Source organism: Scatophagus argus, chromosome 2 (assembly GCF_020382885.2).
Source record: "Scatophagus argus isolate fScaArg1 chromosome 2, fScaArg1.pri, whole genome shotgun sequence".
Taxonomy (NCBI): domain Eukaryota; kingdom Metazoa; phylum Chordata; class Actinopteri; family Scatophagidae; genus Scatophagus; species Scatophagus argus.
The window spans coordinates 4,274,916-4,296,398 of NC_058494.1; the positions used below are offsets into that span (position 1 = coordinate 4,274,916).

The following is a 21,483-nucleotide window of genomic DNA, read 5'->3' on the forward strand; positions in this document are numbered from 1 at the left end:
CACAGACTGTTCAATAGCTTCTTCCCCAAAGCCAAAAGGTCCTCAATTCTCAGAGGCTGCACTGACATTTACTACACAACTACGCAACACAACAATGCACAATGCCTCGTTACACCTCACACTGTTTATGACGACTGTTCAACCTGCACTTTGTGGCTGTCTCACACACTCCTTACAGAACCGTGTTCACTGTTCTCTCTTTCACTGTGCATAGTCCTTGTGAGTCTGGGTTGTTTGCATTATGTACAGTTATGTACACATGTATTTAATCCTTCTTGTAGTATCCCTGGAGGAACGTCGTCTCGTTTCACTGTTCAGTGTACTACTGTAAACAGCTGAAATGACAATAAAAAAAACCCCACTTGACTTGACTGAAGCTCTCACGCTCAGTCCGTGCTTGTACTTAAGATGTGGGATCCCCTGTACTTCTGTGGGCGGCCTGCTGGAGGCGCTGTTGACTGTGTAGTAGTGCAACGCAGACGCCATCTTGAGGAGACCCCAAATGCAACGCGTATTGGTGGCGATTGACAACAATCTCAGGCGCATCATGATGTGATTACTCACTAAAAAGTAAAACAGTATCACATTAACGTGGAGTCGCAGGCGTTAAAGAGACGCGATAGGACCTGTCCGGCGAGTGTCCATCGCGCCATTTTTATTTTTTGCAAAGAGGGAGGCTGCGCTGTAGCCTGATGGCCGGCTAGCTGCTCTCTGGACTCCGCCGCGGCCTGTTCGGGAGGAGGAAGGGTGGTGACGGCGCAAAATGCTCTACCGCTGACTCCCCAAAAGACAGTTATCCTTCCCAGAGACTCACAGCGAGTTGGACGACGAGCACGATGCACTTATAAATTTTTAATGCTCTTAACTTTCCGATTTTCTTTTTATGTATAGAGGCTCTGAGCGACAGTGAGTGCCGTCTTGCGTACCCTGAATTCCCAGCCCGAGACATGTCATCCAACTGCACCAGCGCAGCGCCTATCAGCGCTAGCAAAACCAAGACGAAAAAGAAGCATTTTATAGGACAGAAAGTGAAATTATTCCGTGCAAGTGAGCCCATTCTCAGCGTTTTAATGTGGGGTGTCAACCATACGGTAAATACATCTTAAATGACTCGTTGTCGCGAGTGAATGGTTTGTTTATGCTGCTGTTTTGATTTAGCTAGCCTGCTAGCTTTTTAGCCATCTGCCCTCATCTGTCAAGCAAGTTTTGATGCTTACAGTCCACCATGTAATTATCCTATTTTATGGATATTCGCCAAGCATTAGTAGTAGTTTGCGTAGACATAAATCTCTTGGCTGACGTATACGCTGAGCTGGTCATTTTCATACACTTTATATCTAACTGCTGTTGCCTGTATAGTTAGCCGCTTTGCTGTACGCGGAGTGTGTGCGCGTTGCATGGATTTTAAAGTGAATCTTTTCAACTCAGCAGCTGTGCCGTGATTATCGGAAAACTAACACGTCTGGGGCATGTTGTGCATTTTCACTCATGGTACAGCGTTAACAACGTGCCATCAAAAATCATGGATGGTGAAGTGTTTCGGAGCCAAGTCGTGAGCTGCGGCTGTAGTGCAGGCATGGAGTGGGAGGGGTGTGACAGGCAGCAGGTTACACAGATTTTCAGTTCCACAGCTGCAGACAGCAGCCTGCCTATTGTTTAAATAAACCTGCTCTGAGGGTGTATTCGCAGCTCCGATGCTCGGCGTTCGCATCCAATTGCTGCAGTTTATTCGATCACATCATTTCTCTATAAATAGAGCAGAAAAATATATCACATTCACTTTTGGCCGAGGCTGCCTATGGCTATGAAAAGCGTAGTGAGGGGCGGATTCGACAACAGTGATGGATGAACTGTGTTTGCTCTGGAGTTGCAACGATTAATCGATTAGTTTATCAAAAAAAAAGAGTTGCCACAATGATTAATCATTTCTCAAGCAAATAATCTAAACATAAGCAGTTTACAGCCTCTTGAAGGTAAGGATCTGACAAAAAGAAGCTATTGGAAGATGCCACTTTGTGCTCAATTTTTATGTGCACTTTTTTACAATTGTTTGACATTTTATAAACTAAACTATTAATTGATTTATGAACAAAGTCATTAGTTGTAGCTCTGTTTTGCATCATCAGTATGGTCTAGCCTGATGTGCAGTAAACCCAGTAAGCGTTTTGTCAGACATCCACTCCTGCGCAGTTCGACTGGTGCTTGAAAAGCAGCCAGGGTTGAAACTTTGTGATTTGTTGTGAATGGACAAGCACCTGTTACCTGCATTGTGGGCTCATTGCCACAGCCAGGCGAAATTTGTTTTCAGGTCCTTTACTTTTGGTTCCCTCATGGCCCTAAAAGCACATTACTGTCCAATCAGTACTGCTGCGATCAAATGGCAAACTGACTCATGTACCAAAAACGAACTTCATCAGTATTTGGTGGTAACTTAAAGGTGGTTAATGGCCAAAACTGCCTATTGGGACAACAGCCGCAGTATATTTGACACAGACGAGATGCCTATTTTTGTCTGTATCTGACACAGCAACTGAAATGCATACAGCTAAGGAATTAAAGAGGCAGCTAATGATATGGTTATCACTGCAGCATCTCCAGTATTCAGTGGGTGAACTTTGGCAGTGGGTGTGTGGGTGCAGCACACAGGCCTGCTGATTTGATGTGTGGGTGGGAAGCCGATTCAAGACATCAAACAGACTTCTCATCAAAGTCCCTTTTTTCCAGTCTGAGGTTGTATGCATTTTTAATAGTGCCCTAGCTGTGATGCTGGAGGACTTTACATCCACACGATGTCAGTCGGTGTGCAGATGATGTACTACACCACCTGTTTGTTTCTGTTAATCCCTCCAGTTTTTTTAAAAGTCATGTCAGCAAATAACTGCCCACTCAGGTCCATCAGTACATCAAGTTAAGGTAGAGTTTATACTTTACTGCACTACACGCATTAAATGACACTTACACAAGTCTGACGTTTATAAAGCACACAGCAAGTTCCTAGAGATGCTTTAAAAGTACAATAACTGCATGTTTTCATAACTCCTATTAGGGGTGGGCAATCTGGATAAAAAAATAATATCGCAGTCTTTTTAATCACAATCTATGATCTAAATTACCATCTTTTTTCCTCATTTCTGATGTGTTCTGTAGACTGTGGGCGAACTTGAAATAACCTATGAATTTCTCCATTTCACTATTAAAACACAATATTGTATTAAAGATCAATGAGACTATATGAAATTTAGAAACCGAATTAAGAGGACGTTGAATATTATGATATCCAGGATTTGTCTGAGTAGTAATTTGTGGACCCCTTCAAGATCAGTCTCGATCCGAAATGGTCAGATTTTACTGCCCACTCCTACCTCTTAATGTTCTACCTGACTAGTATTTAATTTTACTGCACACACAAGTGAGTTCATGCGGTTAACAACAGGCCTCCACAGACACTGGGAGGCTACCTGACTCTAAGCTGTTGCACAGTTACAACACAGCATGTTATCATTGCACTGACATGAATACATCATCAGGAGTTTGAGTTGACTTTTAGAATGAGAAGAACGAATATTTAATGACCAAAACAGCTGTGCCCGGTCTGTGTATTGCCACTGTGCTACCAGTTTTACTTTTGCTGTTATTCCTCACGCCATAGTTCCTTAAAGACTGTTTGACTCAACACTGTCCCTGGCATAATGGTATCTCTTCAATCTTTCCCCTGGTTTATTCTGTATGGCTGTTTACTTGATAATCTTCAAGTTTTTCTGAAGTCCGTGAGTGCGAGCTTTTCCTCTTGTTGTGTTTCAGGAGATAAGATCAGAGTCAGTGGGTTTGGCAACAGCAGTGTCAGCCTGTTCTTTGGTCTCAGAGTTAATGATCTGTGTTGGTAAACACTCACAAAGATTTGGGAGAATGTTTTTGAGTGCTGAGTTGTGTTACAGCTATTAACAGCTGTTCAGTTGATTAGCATGTGCGGTACTTGAGGTCAAAATGAGACGCTTATAGATACTTTTCTCAGTTTTGTCATCATAATAAGGTTTTAAAGCTCATCTGTATTTGTTTGACAGGAACTGCCAAACAGTAGAGCACTGTGCGTAGGAGTCTGTTTCAAGCATAATTTCAAACTGTGCCCTCAGTGAAACTGCAAAAGTCAATATTGTTCCTTTGGTGTCTTTATACTGCAAAGTAGCTATGCAGTCTGTTAGTGTATATAACTGCTTTTTCCTCTTTTCTAATATTTCTGTCTCTGTCTCGTTTCAGGTTAACGAGTTAAGTAACGTGCCTGTACCAGTAATGCTGATGCCAGATGACTTTAAAGCCTACAGTAAGATCAAAGTGGACAACCACCTATTTAACAAGTAGGTACATCACAGGCTGTGCACCGTCAGCACAGTCTGTTAAAGGCGCAATCTGTAATTCACATGTAATCAAGAGGGTCAGCCCACGTCCAGAGTTCCAAACACCTGCTGCAGCTCCAAAATGACTCACTGATTTTCCATCTTTGTTCAAACACTCGTCAGTTCTGCATGCAAACATTTCTGTAATCTACCATTTTCTCTGAATGGCCTAATATATGCTGTGTTCCGAATGAATGTCAACATCCATAATGAGACTGATATTACTGCAGGATCATTTATACAACATTTCTACACAGGTTGTTGTCAAAGATGAGCTGAGTACTTAACTGAGCAGCTTTACAGTACAGTCATGTCTAAGTAGTACAGGACTGAAGCAGTGTGGTGTTTTATGTCAGAATAATCATCTGACCATCTTTGGTCCTGTATCCAGGAGTGGACAAAATAATGTGAACACCATTAAACCACACTTTAACTTTTAAGAAGCGAGTGCATTGTGTCTGTGCTTGTTGTCATGATTTAGAAGATTGTTCTTGTCAACGTATTTTATAGTTTCTTTGAGGGACGCAGCTGAAGTGCAGGGTTTGGTCTTTTTGTGGCTCATTTACAGTCTTATGTTGCTGTGAGAACTTTCACATGAAAGTGCTAATTGCCAGATGCAAACAAATCTGCTGTCACTACAAAATATAACAAGAGCTGAAATGTGGAATGTGAAGAGATTTAATTGGCATTGAAGGTGTGAAAGAAAGCTCTATAACCATACTGACTTTTGGATAAAATTCGCATTTCTCTGCCTCATACATTTTAGCTTTTTGTCATTTTATTTGCTTTGTCTTTGCTGCTATTTTTTTTAAATTTTATTTTAAAAATAAATTCTACAAGCTAACTACAATACAGAAAGTCATAAATAGAAAGAGTCACAATTAAGTATCTATCTAGATATGTAATGTATCTTTCCAGTATATTTCCATCAAGTTCTAGCTTTAGTAATGAATGAAAATGATGTTGGAGGTTGGAAGTTTAAATGAGTTAAGGATGTTAATATCAGTTTTGGTGTTTACAGCAATTAAAAATGTTCTCATCCAGCAAACTGGCAGCATCTAAAGTTGTGTGCATTTTGAATAAGTTTTCAAAGCTGTGAATGTCAGTTCTGAGCTGTATTATTGTCTGTGCCGGATCCACACAATAGCAGAAATAAATCAGCAAACATCAGTCACTCTTCTGCCGCATTTTCAGTAACCAACCTCTGTTCTCCTGTTGGTTGTGCTCACTCTGGGTGACTGTCTCTTTCTTGTCAGAGAAAACCTGCCTAGTCGCTTTAAGTTCAAAGAGTACTGCCCCATGGTGTTCAGAAACCTGAGGGAGCGGTTCTGCATTGATGACCAGGACTACCAGGTGAGTCACTTCTGCTTAGAAGATGCAAATTAACTGTGGTGGATTAAATGAAAATTGTTTTGAGGTGAAAGAGGTTTTGGGGAGATTAAAGTATCTACCAGGCCTATAGTGGGTTTTCAAAGGCCAGGATAGTGTGCAGCAGGAACAAGCGGATTGGCTCCTGTTGGAAATGAACAGTCTTCAACTTTGTTAAAAACATTACATCATTAACTAAATCTGGATCGCCAATCTTAATCTCAGAGTAATTGATAAATAAATCTTAAATAGATCGAATGAAAAATATCGCTGGAGTGATTTTTTTTCTTTACTCTCAAAGTCAGTAATTCCAGTTGAGAAGTTTACCAGCTCATGCTGCACAGCCATCGACCAGCGTATTAATCCGTTTGCCTCTAATTTCCACTTTGAAATAAGGATTTACCTGGATGTCTGCTATTTGTTTTTTCTTTTCTCCCAGAACTCTTTGACAAGGAGCGCCCCACTCAACAGCGACTCCCAAGGTCGCTTTGGCAACCGCTTCCTGTCCAGCTACGACCACCGCTTTGTAATCAAAACCGTGTCCAGTGAGGACATTGCTGAGATGCACAACATCCTAAAGAAATATCACCAGGTAGGAGCGTCTCGTACTACCACCACCGCGTGCACACACGCACACACACACACACACACACACACACACACACACACACTCACACTCACACAGGCAGAATCAAAAACCCCAGTATTTTTAACTCAGTACTTTGATATCTCTGGAGTCACACGTGCATATAAATGATGCAGCGCGGTAGAGCAGTGCTATATCGAGTTTTAATCAGTTTTCATGCTGTTCTTCACTCCCACACTTCCCATTAACGCTCTGTGCTCTCCTCCCCTGATTGTCTCCAGTTTATAGTGGAGTGTCATGGCAACACGCTGCTCCCTCAGTTCCTGGGCATGTACAGGCTAACAGTGGATGGGGTGGAGACGTACATGGTGGTGACGCGGAATGTATTCAGCCATCGCCTCACTGTACACCGCAAATATGACCTGAAGGTAGGATTATCTTGGTTTACTGCAACACTAATAAGTATCGACCACACACCGTTGTTCACCGTTCTTCACTGACTTGGAGTCACTCATGAGAGTTTGTGCAACATCGTCCGTCTCTCTCACTCACTGAATGAACACTGTGTTGATGACAGAAGTGAAAACGTGTGTGTCTTTGTGAATCATTTGAAGCAATGTAAGACATTTAAAGCGATCCCACCCAAACAAAAATAAACTTAATGAAACTTAATTTCTTCAAGTCTTTTTACAGGTGTTAGGGAGTATTACTGCTTATATGATTTAAATCTCCATAATGATTCACAATTAGGTGTAAGTTGTAAAATGTAGGTTTGCTTTTTTTTTTTCTTCCTTTCTTAAGGAATAAAGGGGCAAGTCATTGAATTTAAATCAGGAAAAGTTCTTACTCTTCTGGTACAATTTTCAGAAATTTACAAATTTGGCTCATCATCAAAGCATTTCTGGTTTGTGCTCAATATTGTGGTGCAGTTTTCCTCCCAGGCAGCAGCTGTGAGCACAGTGAGCTGACAAAAAAACATCTTTCAAGCCCCTTCTCCCACCTAGTATTCTCTGGAGAAAACAACCTTATCTCTCTTGTGTTGACAGTTTAAAAAAGCACAGAGTGAGTGATATGCTGACAGTGTCTCTGATGTATCTCGAGCTGCTTTTAATTCATTCTATTTTTAATCTTATTTTCCCTAATTTCTAGGGTTCAACAGTCTCAAGGGAAGCCAGTGACAAGGAAAAGGTACGTTTTATTCCTTTGCAGTGACGGCTGCTGCTGTGATGGGATAAAAATAAACGCCCTTAGCTCAGCCCAGAGGCAAACTTGTCAAATGACAGCTAAATTAAGTCTTTATAAGGAAGCGGATGTATTTCAGTAGCACATCATGCTGGTCTTATGCTGTAGCTGTGTACTCTCTTGTACTTGTGTGTGGGCTTGCACTGTAGAGTTGTTGGTCTCGGACATCCAGTGAGATCAGAAATCATTGAAGGACCACTGAATTTGCTGTTTTCTCTACATATGTCGTCATATGGCATTTACGATTGTGTGATTGTAAGAGATGCCTTAAACCTTACAGCTGATGACTTCTAATCATCCTTATGATCAAACAAAACTAAGATGTTAAGTTGTGAAAAACAGAATTAAGACATTAAACTAGACCAGAAACAACTGTTTGACAAAAGAATACCTTCCCTCTCATCAGGCTAAAGAACTCCCCACTTTCAAAGACAATGACTTCCTGAATGAAGGCCACAAGTTACAGATAGGAGATGACAACAAGAAGTTCTTTTTGGAGAAACTAAAACGGGACGTAGAGGTAAGAAAGACATTCACGTTTTCATCTAGAGTCAGAATTGAAAATGTTGTTTTAAACTGCAGGTCCTTTCCTGTACTCTGCTCAGGGAATTTTAATCTTCTTATTGTTTTTACCTGTTATTTGATAAATTTGGGTAGGCTTGGGTATCAAACCTCAATACTTGCTTTGCTACATTTGAAGCATTTGAAGATAAGAGAATCCCTTATGGGACTAATAAAGGATTATCTTATCTTATCTTTGAAATGCACCTGTACTCACTAGCATCAGGTACTGAAAAATATCAAAAAGCAAAAGCTTATGTGTTGTTCTTAACTTGTTCTTTGATGAGACAGCTTGTCGTTTAAATTACAATCTTATACTATTCTGATTCATTTAGGCAGTTTTGTTAAGGCTAGTACCAAAACTAGTACGAAGGTGTAAGTAAGAAGTCATTTTGTATAAAACACAGTGCGTTTTTTGTCTTTCAGTGAAATCACACCAGTGTTATTCTCCAGTACACAGTGATGTTGTCCAAATTAAAATGCTCTGGTTTGACCTTTTTTTTTTTTGTTTATTTGTTTTTGGAATTTGAACAACCTATGAGCACAACATTGATAGAGCTTGATTGGCAAGCGTTTGCCTGTCAGTACGTCCAGCTAACACAGAGCAGTTCTGACATTGATTTGGAATTGGCCACTTGGTGAATTTAAGTCCGACATTCACACTCATTTAGCTCTGGTTTTTGGCCTCCGTCAACAAGGAAAATATTTGGCTGTTTAACAGCAAATGATACGGTGTGTTCACCAGCTTGTATCTGTCTGTCATTTGGTGATGGGCTGGTAAAGTAGAGCTGGTTTATCAGAGCTTTTTCACTGCTGCTGGAGCCAATGTGGATAAAAGCAGTCTGAACATTGACTAAAAACATGTAAAGCCAAAACATCTTGATCTCCTTGTAGTGGTTGGCTGCAGTGTAGATCATAAACATATATAGGACATGGGCTAAATTTTTCATTTTCATTTTTCATTTCAAATTTGTCATTTTGGGAGGTTCTGATCGTGCTGATGTTTCTTTAAGAGACCATTGTTCCTATAAATTTGGTTGTAATTACTTCAATGCTATGAAAATGGCGTGAAAGGTGATGATTGACAGCTGAGCGCCACTGAGAGTCACACAGGAGCTCCATACAGCACGGCTCGATCGCTACTGCACAGACTCTGGCTCCATGTTACAGCAGCACAAGATTTCAGCCCTCATATACAGGATATTTTGGCTTCACTTCTGTACAGTGGGAGCAAATGGAGATGTATCATTCATCTTTATATATGTTAATGGGTGCGACTAATGTAAAACAATAAAGTGGCAGGCCACAAAACCAAAAACACTTGACTCCTGTGAATCGGCAAGTGCAGGTGATCATTTTTCCAGGGTTTCTCACTGTGAGTAAGCCGTTTCCCCACATTATCTCTTGTTAGTATAAAAGTATTGAGAACTGATATGATACCCATCACTGTCATAAAGTCATTTGTTTATTTGAAAGTATTTCTTCATATTGTTTGGTATTTCAGTCATGAGATAAGGTCCTGAACACACTGTCATGACTGAGAAACCCAGGTGTGCAGCTGTGACAGCGAGGCACTACACTGAGTGTTTTCTGTTTGTATTTCATGTGTGTGTCAGTTCTTGGCCACCCTAAAGATTATGGACTACAGTCTCCTGGTGGGCATCCATGATGTGGAGCGGGCTGAGCAGGAGGAGATGGACGTGGAGGGCGTGGGAGAGGAGGAGGAGTACGAGAACGACGGGATGGGTGGAGGCGTGCTCACCGGCTCCTTCGGCACTCCTCCCGACAGCCCCGGAAATCCTCTCAACTGTGGAGGATTCTTCGGCCCCGGGGAGTTCGACCCCTCTGTGGACGTTTACGCAATTAAGAGCCACGACAGTGAGAGTTGTATTTGACATCTATCTGACTTACTGAACGTGCTGTAGCTTTAAATTTGTTTAGTTTCACATTTACCTAAAATTCCTGGAAGGCATACTAACACTTAAATATCTTTATGAGCCAGGTTAAGAGCTCTCTCACTGAAGAGGGGAACAGTCAAGTAGCAGCTTTTTTCCATTTATTTTCAGGTGAAAGTAAAGCATTCTGATGTGTTGTTCTTGTGCCAGGCGCTGTGAAGAAGGAGGTGTACTTCATGGCTATCATCGACATCCTCACGCACTATGATGCTAAGAAAAAAGCTGCACATGCTGCCAAAACTGTGAAACATGGGGTGAGTGTCAAGACTACATCATAATCCATCAGTCTGTGGTTTGGAGCAGATTAAATTAAACAAACATGAACATAAATGAAACAAACCTATAAATAGAAAATATATTTTAAAAACTGTAAATAAGGAAAGACTTTAATAAATTATGAACTCATTGGAGTTCATTATTTTCAAGCTAGCTAGCTAACTAGCTGCTGCTGCTTACAACACTGACTACTCACTGTACTCACTATTGAGCAATAAATCCAAGCTTACAACCCTAATGCTAATGAGTTAGCACATATTTCATTGGTAAGCTAATAATAATACATAATGCTATAAAAATGAGCAACATTTTATAATTATGTTTTAATAATTTATTACATCAACAATTTCTTACATTATTTCACTATTGATATTTTACTCTATTCATTAATGTTTCTACATAATGTCTTCTGTCCATTTTATATTACTCGGCACTCTCCATTGCAGATACCATTAAATAACTAGTGTTTATTTAATGTACAATTCAAACAGTTTCTGTAGTCGATTGGCAGAAAATTAATAGTAACCAAATTTGATGATAATTGATTGATCATTGTTTTAAGCAGAAATGCTTAACATTCTTTTCCAGCCTAACAGGACAAGATTTCTCTGTTTTATAACTTTATAAATTTAATATCTTTGAGTTTTGGACTGTTGGTTTGACAAAATGAGAAAGTGGCATTTTTACTCTTATCTCACACATTACAGGCATAACAAATGAATGTTTAGATGTAAAAGTCACCACAAGTGATCATGAATGAAAACGATAGCTTGTTGCAGACCAAAATTTAGTGTTGGCGTTTGCTCCGTCTGAGTCATTTTCTGCTTTCTCCTGTGTTTGTTTGTCAGGCGGGGGCTGAGATCTCAACAGTGAACCCGGAGCAGTACTCCAAACGATTCTACGAGTTCATGTCCAACATCTTATCATAGACTCATCTCCCACCTCCCAGTTCAGCCAGTCACTTCCTGTCATAGAGCTGTCAAATACCAGGCACTTATTTCTCTTCTCCCCCGTCTCAGTGTAGGTCAAACCTCCCCAAAACCACCCACCTCCACCTTATTAAAAAACAAAAAAAAACACACAAAAAAAAAACTAAAAGAATGAAAAATAAAATGCCAGTATCCTCCCACAGCCAGGACCAGTCTGGCAGGAAGGATGCCCCAAGCCTGTTACACACAAACACACCACCACTGCCTCCCCGGCTCCTTCATCCAGTGCAAGGAAATCTCATGAAACCCCTTACTTAATTTGGAACAACATCCCGATAATCTCCCTGTTGTTTTTCATCTTTTCCTGCCTCCCAGTCCTCCTTCAGCCACCTTGTTACTCCTCACGCCAGCACGGAAACTGTCTCACTAATGCCTTGAATGAGTGTGTCAGCTTCAGCAGTTAACAGTCCGTTAGTACAGTCTCTTTGTTTCTGTTCACGTCGTTGTTGTTCTTATGATTTCTATTAGGCAAATACACACACACACACACACACACACAGATGTAAACAACTTGCACAGATGCTGAATGGTCAGATTGCATGACAAACTTTTGACAGTCACCATCCGGCTTCTCTTTCTCTCAGTAACAACAGAAAAATAAAGTTCTGCTGACAAATTGGAACGACAGGGGATAAACACGTTAATATATAATGATGTATTAAGTAAGTGAATGCAATATCAAAAATGCATGGCTGATGTGTACATGAGACTCCACCAGTAAGTTGAAACATCAAACCACTGAACTTAGCATCTGAGTGTTATGACTAAAATAACAAAAAAAACAGAGAAGAAAAAAAAACCTTGGTGTTTGAATGTTACGTTGCCATATTGTTTTTGAATACTTTTGAAATTTTAACCGTGAGCTTGGTGGAGGTTGGTCTAAGAAAAAAAAAATTCACATAAAAAAGGGGAATTCTGCAACAAATACTTGTTTTATTACCATAAGGATCATTTTTATATCTTGTTTACATTAATGTAGCAATTTTGTGTTTGTATACAGTATTGTTTTGTTACCAACAGACATTAGAAGAAGTTACTTGAAAATGATTCATTGCATATTAAAGGGAGTTTTATCTTGTTTTTGTCGTTCAGGGCATGCTCATTTCCTTAAATGCTTCAGTTTTGAGTTTACATTTTTATTGTTTGTTTTTTGTTTGTTTTTTTCTTAAATCTGGAAACAACATGAGCACACAGAGTGTAAGATTGAACCATGGAACCTGAGACCTTTTATCTACATTCAGACGACTATGTTGGTTATCCACTTATAGTTATTCTTTATTCTTCCTCACTTTCATAATTTGGGAAGCTGACCCTTTGCCTCAGGTGGAGGGGTTTGAGTACCGGTACTGATTGCATCAGCTTATTCACCCCCAGACCTTGTGGGTCATTTGGGTCATGTGATAACAACCAAGCTATCTCCATGGCAACTGACAATACACCAGCCACCAAGGTATTTCTGTGAGATAAAAGGTAGTAGGTGGGAGTAATTTTTTTTAAACGAAAACGCTATTAAACCTAATTTGGGTTACAGGTTGAATGGGGAACTGAAGTGATACAGCATTGAGTCTCCATAGCCTTCAGGGACTCACATGAGACTAAGAGACATTTTTAAAAACATAATCAAAATTGAAGCAACACAGGCTAAAATATACTAACATTTGCAGGATTCCCACACCCTCTTAAAGATCAAATTTAAAGACAAGGACTTGTTCAAGGACTTTTCAGGATATTTGTATATATCCAAGTACCTAGAATATATAAAGTGCCCTGTGTCACTTTCAAGACCTGGATTTATTTTTTATCTTGAATTCACAAACTTTCAAGGACCTCATGGACTCATGGGAACTGTGCTTTCAGTCCTTAGTGGGGGTCAAAATACTACACTTCTCATAGTGCAACTTACACCATCCCTGCCTAGTTAACACAGCTGTTCAAGTATGTGGTTTAAGTTGCTCGTGCCGACAGTGCAAGCTTGAAATCACTGGCCTTTATCCAAGAGAAAAAAAACAATGAAAGCATTTTAATGCCCTCTGTTATCTGGAGGGTTCTGTGGTGGTCTTCAGGACTGGCCCCTTCAGGATTTTGTCATTCGTCTGGTGCTGCTTGCAGTGTAGCATGCTGAAAAGGTTTCTGTAATCTTGCTAATCCTCATGCCATCTTTTTTCAGTCTGCCAACACCGCTGTTGTCAGCCTCCTTTCATTTTAACTTCTGTAACAAATTATGTTTGGAGCAGAACCTGTAAATTGGGTAGAACAAGGAGAAAAGTGGTGCAAGTTCCTACAACAAGAACATCAGTCAAGTTCACTGTTTAAACCTGTGTTCATTTATTGAACAATATCATTAAGAAAAAAGAACAAGCATTGTTATTTGTGTACAAAACATTTGTGTTGGTGAAGTGTGAGGAGAAACAGCAGCTCTAGTCCATCCTGGCTTTCAGGGTCCGTGTGGTGATCTTGTCTTTCTCACTGCCAGAGAAAAGAGAAGGCCCGTCAATCCACCTAGCTCTAACCTGGCTGTACTGAACTTGTTATCACTGTACTTACATGACATGTACAACGACTCCCATGCCAGACACTGCATCTCTATCAACTGCGTTCAGCATTGCTTGGGAAATGGTCTCAAACAGGTCCTCCGGCTCCTGCACAAACAAACGCATTTTTCAGTCATTAATTTTTAACTAAATATGAATACCATACCTGCAGCCAGAATAAACACTCACATACTGTTCCTGTATTGAAACAGTCACTTACTGACTGTGTGAACAAGCTGTTGTGATCTTGTAAATGTGCCCCATAAGTTAGATCTCACTATATTCCACATATAGATGTTAATAGTAACTACATTCACTGCACATGTACAAAAAGTAACACACACAAGTTCCATGTAGGATTCTGCAATCATCATAAAGAACGGGGGAATAATAATTTGCATGTAAATAAACTGACTGTAACTGTTATTTAGCACCCAGTAACCAACCTACGGTACATGTGTTAGAGTGGCTTCAACCGTCACACTACTTACCATGTCTGGCTCCCACAATGATTCACACATGCCATACATCTGCTCTGAACAGGTGCCGCTCACAACAAAGTCTTCTGTTACCATGGGGCAGCCAATCAAATCCAAGGAGCAGATGAACGGCTCCAAGGTTTTAGGATCTAGCCCAGCAATCACAGGCTCAATGTAGTACGGCCCAAACCTAATGAGACATTGACATATTAACCAGATTGTATTTAACTTTCCGTGTCATTATTTTTGCACCTTCACTATGTCCACTGTAAACTTTAAGTGGGATATGGGGCTTGTTCACACTATAATGGGTCTCAATTAACTTAACTGTGCTCACCTCCTTTCATACAGCAAGTTGGACACCATGCTCATGAAGGTCTTGGGCTTGATCTGGCGACCCTCCTTCAGCTCATAGAGGTTCAGTCTGAATTTAAGCCTCTGGGCTCTACACCGCAAGATACACATGTAGTTACCACCAGTGTGATCCATCTATCCTGAGACATTCAATATTTAATGATGCTTTTCACAAAACACAAATTCACAGACGATGCAAATTTCACTTATTTCCTAGTCATGACTAACATCATTATTAAAACCAAAGTTTCCTCTAAGTAGTTAGTGATAGTAATGGATAAAAACCTGTTATTATGCCATGGTGAAAGAATGGCTTTGCCAGTTTGAGAGTAAGAAAGACATGGAGGTTAAACACACTCACACTGTCTGAACATCAGTAGCCAATCCAGCCAGCCCGATGTACAGCCTGTCTCCCATGGGAAAGATCTTTTGGAAGTCTGTGGTGACCATCTGAGCCTGAATGCCAAATCTCCGGTCTGACGCTATGGCCACACAGTTCTTCCCCCGCATGGCCATGACGGCCCCTCCATTATAGGACATAATAGACTGGATGAGGAAGGAAAGGAAAAAGACCATAAGTCAGTCAGAGCTTAAACAACTAAAAGATGAAACTGTTAGTCAATCAACAGGAAATGTATCCGCATCAGTTCAGATTAATCAATAGATTTAAGCAAAAAGACAAAATATGTCATTTTAACTAGTTCAGTTTCAACTGATATGTTGCCCAAATTCAGAAAACGACAGGCAGAGTAATGGATAATTACAACAATAAGTTAAAGTCCTGACAACAATACAAGAATCTACTATGCTGCATGTAAGATTACAATAAATGTGTGTGTGTAACCTATAAATAACATACAAAACTTTTCAGTCCAATAGAATTAAATATCATGACGTACAAAAAAAAAGCATGTGAGTCCATTTAGTTTATCAGAATTATTGTAACACACTAGTGCAAACATAAAATAGTAACTTAAGACAGTAAAATAAAAGGCGTAGTTACAGGAATAAATAGTCAACAAATATATGAATACGATATTTAACTTGAGAAAAACACAGTTAATGAACAGTTAAAATTTTACGTGTTTGTTAGTTTGCTATTGGTAGGTATATATTACCTAACTTCTAACGTTAACAATAATTATATATTATATAGTGTAATAATTGAGCATACCAGGATAGCAACCTTCTGTGCATAGTACATCGTTAGCTCATGTGCAACTAGCACTGATAAGCTAAGTATTTAGCTTTCCGGCTATCGCCGGCCGGTATTATTTTTTATAGTTTGTTACCGTTTGCTGAAACGTTACTGAAAATATAAAATTAGCTAATGAAATTATGATAGCTTGTGAAGCCTGGCGTTAAATCCGTTTTCTGAGAATATTAGTTAGACAACTTTGGTGTATGTCAATGAGATACCAACATTAGCTTACCCAAGCTGCTGTAACTGTTAGCTTTATTAAAACATTTTAAACCATTTTACCTAAAAATCCATTCACACATGATCTAATATTTGATGTTCTTACCATGATGGCGGTGCTGTGATATAATCCTAACTGCTAGAACTTGTAAAACCCCTAGTAATGAAAGTCTGCTAGTTTCCCACAGTGACTACACGATTTAGAAACACAAGAGATCAGAGTAACTTGATTATCCTACGTCATCAGTGACTACAAAGATAAGTGGCTGGAGGAACGACACTCGGCGAAAAGCGCTGTTGTCATTGGAGGACGTAGGCAGTGGAGAACGGCGCATGCATAGTTTGTTCGAGGCGTGATAAAGTGAAATTAAAACCTGCAGTTTTTTTTCATATTCTTCTAAAATTGGATTTTAATTGCTACGTTCAGCTCTGAAGGTAACCCTGACAGACTTGCAACCATGCAACCGACAATCGATTGTTTTTTTTTTTCTTTTAATTTCAGTGAGAAAAAAATAAAATAAATACCTGTTATAAACTGATTAACCAACGGCTAAAAAACCTATTCATTTACTACTAATAATTAGATGAAAGGGGGACCACCTATCCATTTTTACTTAACTGCCACCAAACCTGAAAAACAAAATAAACAATTATCAAAATTCTGACTGACAAATGTAATTTTCTGAATAAATTACCAAAATTATTTAGCATTAGGCCACCAAATAAGGTTTTGGGTAATAAAAATCGTACTTCTTCTTTTTATAGTGGAGTAAATTAAATTCTCACTATATATCCTGATAACATAACTCTTGTCCTCAAAATAAAAAAATGTGAGCCCTTTCATATCTGTTTTGACATTTCTCTTTTGTGACCTGGAACTTTTCCGTTGACAACAGGGGTGTTGATGTGAATGTTTACCCATTATTACGACTGAAGACGTGTTTTAATCTATCAGTATTTGAGCAAAATGAGAAAAAAAAAACAATGAATCAAATGCTGGAAAGTTATTATTCCAGTTGCTACTCACAGATGAACATTAAGTAACAAACATATATTACAAAAACCTTTGAGATAAAAGTAGGTCCTATTGGACTAAAAACACAAAAAACTATATTTTGTACAAAGTTTGGATCACATGAACTTTAAAGGGGTACAGAGCAGCCATGATAAGGCCTTTGCACTTCTCTGAAATAAAAGATTTTACTGTTGTGGAAACAGCTTTGCCAAATAAAAAACATGGGTAGGTATAAAGCCATATGGTTCTCAGTCTGAACTCACAACAGTCTCCCTCCACACCATCCAGCACAGTAATACACACATACCTGCCTCAGTTCATTTAAGAGACAGATAAAAGAGCGGATGACATACTCTTGCCAAGCTTTTTCAATCAGTTCACTTCAGCCTGTTTGTATGATAAATGTTTTGTGTCTTCATCTCTTCATGAAGTTGTCCAAGGAGGCTGGTGTCCTCTGAATGGAGTGGATGTTCCTCTTCACTCTGTCCTCCAAGGAAGAGCTGGCAGCACTTTCCAGCTTCATGTTACTGCAAGAAGGAAAGGTGAGCGTTACTGGAGCTAAACATTAAGCATCCAAAAAAGATGACATGAATGAAGAGACATCAGGGGGGTTATTATTTGTGCATCTGAAACAGAATAAGAGGCGCGTCTGTAAATGTCACACCCTCTGATCATCTGTGTCCATGCTGATCAAAAACTTACTGAATGAAGCCAGAGTGGCGGTCATGCTTGGCATTCTGTTCCCTCTGCTTTTCCTGCTCGTCTTGCCTCTTGTATCTCTTCACGTTATTCTCCCTGTCCTCCTCCCTCTGCTTGGCCTGGTCCATCATCTCCTGCCTCTTGCGCTCCAGTTCTTCTGCAGAGAGCTTCCTGCATCGGACACAAAAAAACGTGGAAACATTATGAGAATCCCTTCAGTTGTGGGTGGTGATTGAGAAAATGCTCTGAAAAACAGATTACTGTTTAAAAAACATTTTCTCATTAACTCAAACATCATGACACATGACTCAAAGGTCATATTAAGCATTATAAAATTATAAAAGCTGGAACAATTACATTTTTAGAGCAATCTCAGGAGGGTTTTTTTTTTTTAACTTTATTAAAGTAGGATTCTGTACCAGGATTTTGAGACACAAATGGTACAACAACCCAGCTGTTTGATGACAAATAATCGATCGAATCTACTAATCGATATGAATCTACTTGTACACAAGAGCTGTGAAAAGACTGACTCAAAGCAGTTAAACAAGACAGAGACAAAGATACACCACAGGAGCAAAGAGACTTTAAGGCTTTAAGACTGAATACTCGAAGGAAACACTGTAATCTGACCAAGAATGGGTGACTTCAACCACCATCAGCACAGAATTGAAAGATGAATGGCATACAAGTAATAAATCTAGATTAGAATAATATCAGTATTTGAACTATAGACATCATTTACGAGTGCAGTGCCTGTCGCACTCTGGAGCCCTCTGAACTCTTACTTGGACACGACGTGCCTTGGTCTGTGGTAACGCTCTCTTTGTGGGCTGGCAGCTTTAGGCTTCCGGTCACCTCTGTGCGAAGTAGAAGAGTAGGAGTGACTTTCTCTGCTGTTCCTGTGAGGCGATCGGGAGCGGCTCCTCTCACGGCGCCCAGAGTGGTTGGAGGGAGCTGTGGACTGGTGATGTCTGCCAGCCGGGAGCTGAGAGGGAAGACTTAACTGTTAGGACTTATGATGGTTTTAGTCCAGTGAACAATTAATAACTAAATCTGCAGATTAGATCATATCTATTTAACAGTAAAATACCACTTTGCTCCTCTCTGACCTGCAGGCCATAGCCTGGAAGATGAAGGGAATGAGACTTGAGGTCCGCCGAAGATTCATCTCGTGAATGTGACCTAAAACACAGAACGGAGATGAAAATGAAAACAGTTTACATTATTGAAATAAATTGACTGAATGTCCTCTGTGTGCAGTAATAGTGTGAAACTCATGTATATTTTCATTGCATATGTTACACTTCACTGGTTGGAGCACACATAAATCACAAACACAACAGTATATGTCAATTATTTCTTTAACAGTTTCCTTACATACTTGTGTTTTTTCCCGTTTTCTTCATCCGAGCTTGAACTTGAACTCCTCCTCTTATGCTTCTTCTCCTTTTTCCTCTCTTTGTCTCCTTTCTTCTCCTTTTTATCCTTCTTCCTCTTCTTTTTCTTGTCTTTCTTGTCAAGATTCTGACGCAGCTGTGAGAGAACCGACCCATGTGTCACCATAAATAACAACTTCACTTATCCTGTTTTATAAAATACACAGTTGCTAAGAGGGGCAACACATGTAAATGGGAGTGAGTTGGTTATTACAGTAAGGTAATCAAAATCTTAACAAGGTTAGTCAAAAGTCAAAACAACATCTTAAGAAAAATGATTTCTTTACAAACACACAGTTATACAATAATTTTACCATTTCTTTAATTTTCTTCATCTTCACTGGATTAGTCAAGACTTCCCTTTTCTTTTCTTCCTCACGTTTCCTTCAGAAAACAAACAAAACATCAATGAAATGACATGGAACTTTTACCGTCTTTTCAGAACACATTACAAGGGAGAAAGGACTTGCTGACCTGATTTCAAACAGGGGGTCTTCCCTGATCTTGGCAGCCAGGTCGAGATTGGAGGCGGGAGTGGTGGGGTTGAAGATGGACCCAGGCAGGAGGCCAGTCTCAGCTGATGGACCACTCTCCGGCTCCTCGTACTGGTCAGTGATCTGTTTGTCAATGGCACGTCCCAGAAGATACTCATCTCTGGACACCTGGCCAGCAGGGCCCTGGTACATCCAGTCCAGACGATCATCCCGCTTTCTGTGATCACATGAAAGATGCAACATGACTTAAACATTGCATTTTAGTCTTAAGCCACAAAACTTTCAGAATATCAGAGAACTCACTTGATGGCACCTGTTTCCTCTGCATATCTTGTCATTTCTTCTCGGTTTCGTTCTTCTTTAAGTTCTTTCTGTAGCTCCTCAATCTTCTTGCGTTCAGCCTCATATTTCTGTTCAGCTTTCCAAACACGCTCGATGTTTTTCATAGTCTGAGGATGCCAGCTCTTTTTCAAGTTCTGGCAGAGGAAATCATTTACGTATTTTAGCATTTTGAAATGCGGCTTTTACGGTAAACAATAAACTCTCCCATTTATTTGTCAGTAAGCTACGTTCAGCTAACGCAAACTAACGTTGTCTGTTATGTTACTAACTAGCCATTAGCTATTAAAAATATAAGAATAGGGCCTCAGTTAAAGTGAGTATTGCTGAACTGAGTGAGTAGTATTAGTCTCCAGTAGGTAGTAACTCATGTTTTAACAGCCATACAGACATAATTGAGAACCCTTATTCGGAATGGAGTTTGATCATCACAGACTTCATCGAAAGAGCATGTTGTGAATGTGATAGCTTATACTTACCAGATCTCCGCCCCCCATCTTGAAAAGTTGGTCGTATAAGTTCAGCAAAAATGAAAATAGTCAAAACGATAAGAAACGGAACGTCGAAAGTCACCAGTAAGCTAGCTAGAAAACAGGGTTACCGACACGGTTACCGAGGATCGTATGTGATGGTTTTTTTTGTGTGTGTCTGTGTGTGTTTCCTGTTTTGTATTATTCACTTTCCGGTTCCAGTTCATGGTGCCTTCAAGTACTCGTGGTAAGATCCCGACATTAGAACTTTACTAACAATTAATAAACAGTCAGCGACATGACTCGATATAGTTTTCCACCGGTTTTAACGGGTTTTAGTTACAAATAATAGAGATGAAAGATGTGTCAGAGTACGTTTTTTGGTTGAGACTGATTAGGTGCACTGTATGACTGAATGCCCTTTAGTTTGTTGCAACCATTTTCCGCATGGGTAATAGGATGCCGACAGCCCCTAAAACAAGCATCCTGACGCTTTCATCTCTCTCTGTTTTCCGTATGCACAAATTTATGTACAGATGTGGACGAAATTATTAGCGCTGTTATGAAAATTTCATATATTTTTTAAAAAGGTATTTCCCAAATACTAAAGAGAGCAAAGAATTTTTACCACACATTTTCAAACATCCCAGTTTTATTTTGGATGTTTACATTATTTTACTTTGCACACAGAAACGCAATTATTTCACAAAACCCCAAAACTACCAGGGTCAAAATTATTAGCCCCCTTGATGCTAATAGTTGATGCTGTGTATCCATTTTTCTGGTTAACAGCCTGTAGTCGTGTAGTTTGCAACAAGTCTCTGACGCGTCTCCTGAGGAACCCCAGCCCATTCTTCTTTGACAAATCTCTCAAG

At 39.7% G+C, this 21,483-nt stretch overlaps 3 protein-coding genes across 3 annotated transcripts; 1 reads left to right on the top strand and 2 right to left on the bottom strand.

Annotated features, from left to right (window-relative positions):
- The first annotated feature begins 454 nt into the window (after nt 1–454).
- On the top strand, nt 455–12,446 carry LOC124066124 (phosphatidylinositol 5-phosphate 4-kinase type-2 beta). The gene is made up of 10 exons (XM_046402261.1): nt 455–1,091; nt 4,255–4,352; nt 5,648–5,744; nt 6,199–6,351; nt 6,627–6,773; nt 7,495–7,533; nt 7,994–8,107; nt 9,765–10,026; nt 10,254–10,357; nt 11,228–12,446. The coding sequence occupies exons 1-10, from the start codon at nt 948–950 to the stop codon at nt 11,306–11,308; spliced, it is 1,239 nt and encodes a 412-aa protein (XP_046258217.1). The 5' UTR covers nt 455–947; the 3' UTR covers nt 11,309–12,446.
- Nucleotides 12,447–13,669: 1,223 nt separating this feature from the next.
- Nucleotides 13,670–16,413, bottom strand: psmb3 (proteasome 20S subunit beta 3). Its single transcript, XM_046402285.1, has 6 exons — nt 16,259–16,413; nt 15,094–15,278; nt 14,716–14,823; nt 14,391–14,568; nt 13,913–14,007; nt 13,670–13,834 (listed from the first exon to the last, which is right to left on the bottom strand). Exons 1-6 carry the CDS (start codon nt 16,259–16,261, stop codon nt 13,786–13,788), a joined length of 618 nt encoding a protein of 205 aa, XP_046258241.1. The 5' UTR covers nt 16,262–16,413; the 3' UTR covers nt 13,670–13,785.
- Nucleotides 16,414–17,141: 728 nt separating this feature from the next.
- On the bottom strand, nt 17,142–20,810 carry cwc25 (CWC25 spliceosome associated protein homolog). Its single transcript, XM_046402273.1, has 9 exons — nt 20,618–20,810; nt 20,103–20,275; nt 19,780–20,016; nt 19,620–19,689; nt 19,251–19,402; nt 18,979–19,051; nt 18,655–18,854; nt 17,870–18,037; nt 17,142–17,694 (listed from the first exon to the last, which is right to left on the bottom strand). The coding sequence occupies exons 1-9, from the start codon at nt 20,633–20,635 to the stop codon at nt 17,583–17,585; spliced, it is 1,203 nt and encodes a 400-aa protein (XP_046258229.1). The 5' UTR covers nt 20,636–20,810; the 3' UTR covers nt 17,142–17,582.
- Between the last annotated feature and the right edge of the window lie 673 nt (nt 20,811–21,483).

What these genes read in the sequence shown, in the direction of transcription:
- cwc25 (XM_046402273.1), bottom strand. An exon ending in TGAAGAAAATTAAAGAAATG is followed by an intron (nt 19,403 to 19,619) that starts GTAAAATTATTG and finishes GTTCTCTCACAG; the next exon opens with CTGCGTCAGAATCTTGACAA. An exon ending in CGCCACTCTGGCTTCATTCA is followed by an intron (nt 17,695 to 17,869) that starts GTAAGTTTTTGA and finishes TCCTTCTTGCAG; the next exon opens with TAACATGAAGCTGGAAAGTG.
- LOC124066124 (XM_046402261.1), top strand. Translation starts at nt 948, where the DNA reads ATGTCATCCAACTGCACCAGCGCAGCGCCTATCAGCGCTAGCAAAACC. An exon ending in AAGCCAGTGACAAGGAAAAG is followed by an intron (nt 7,534 to 7,993) that starts GTACGTTTTATT and finishes CCCTCTCATCAG; the next exon opens with GCTAAAGAACTCCCCACTTT. An exon ending in CCAAAACTGTGAAACATGGG is followed by an intron (nt 10,358 to 11,227) that starts GTGAGTGTCAAG and finishes TTTGTTTGTCAG; the next exon opens with GCGGGGGCTGAGATCTCAAC.
- psmb3 (XM_046402285.1), bottom strand. An exon ending in AACTTGCTGTATGAAAGGAG is followed by an intron (nt 14,569 to 14,715) that starts GTGAGCACAGTT and finishes ATGTCTCATTAG; the next exon opens with GTTTGGGCCGTACTACATTG. An exon ending in CATTGTGGGAGCCAGACATG is followed by an intron (nt 14,008 to 14,390) that starts GTAAGTAGTGTG and finishes TTGTTTGTGCAG; the next exon opens with GAGCCGGAGGACCTGTTTGA.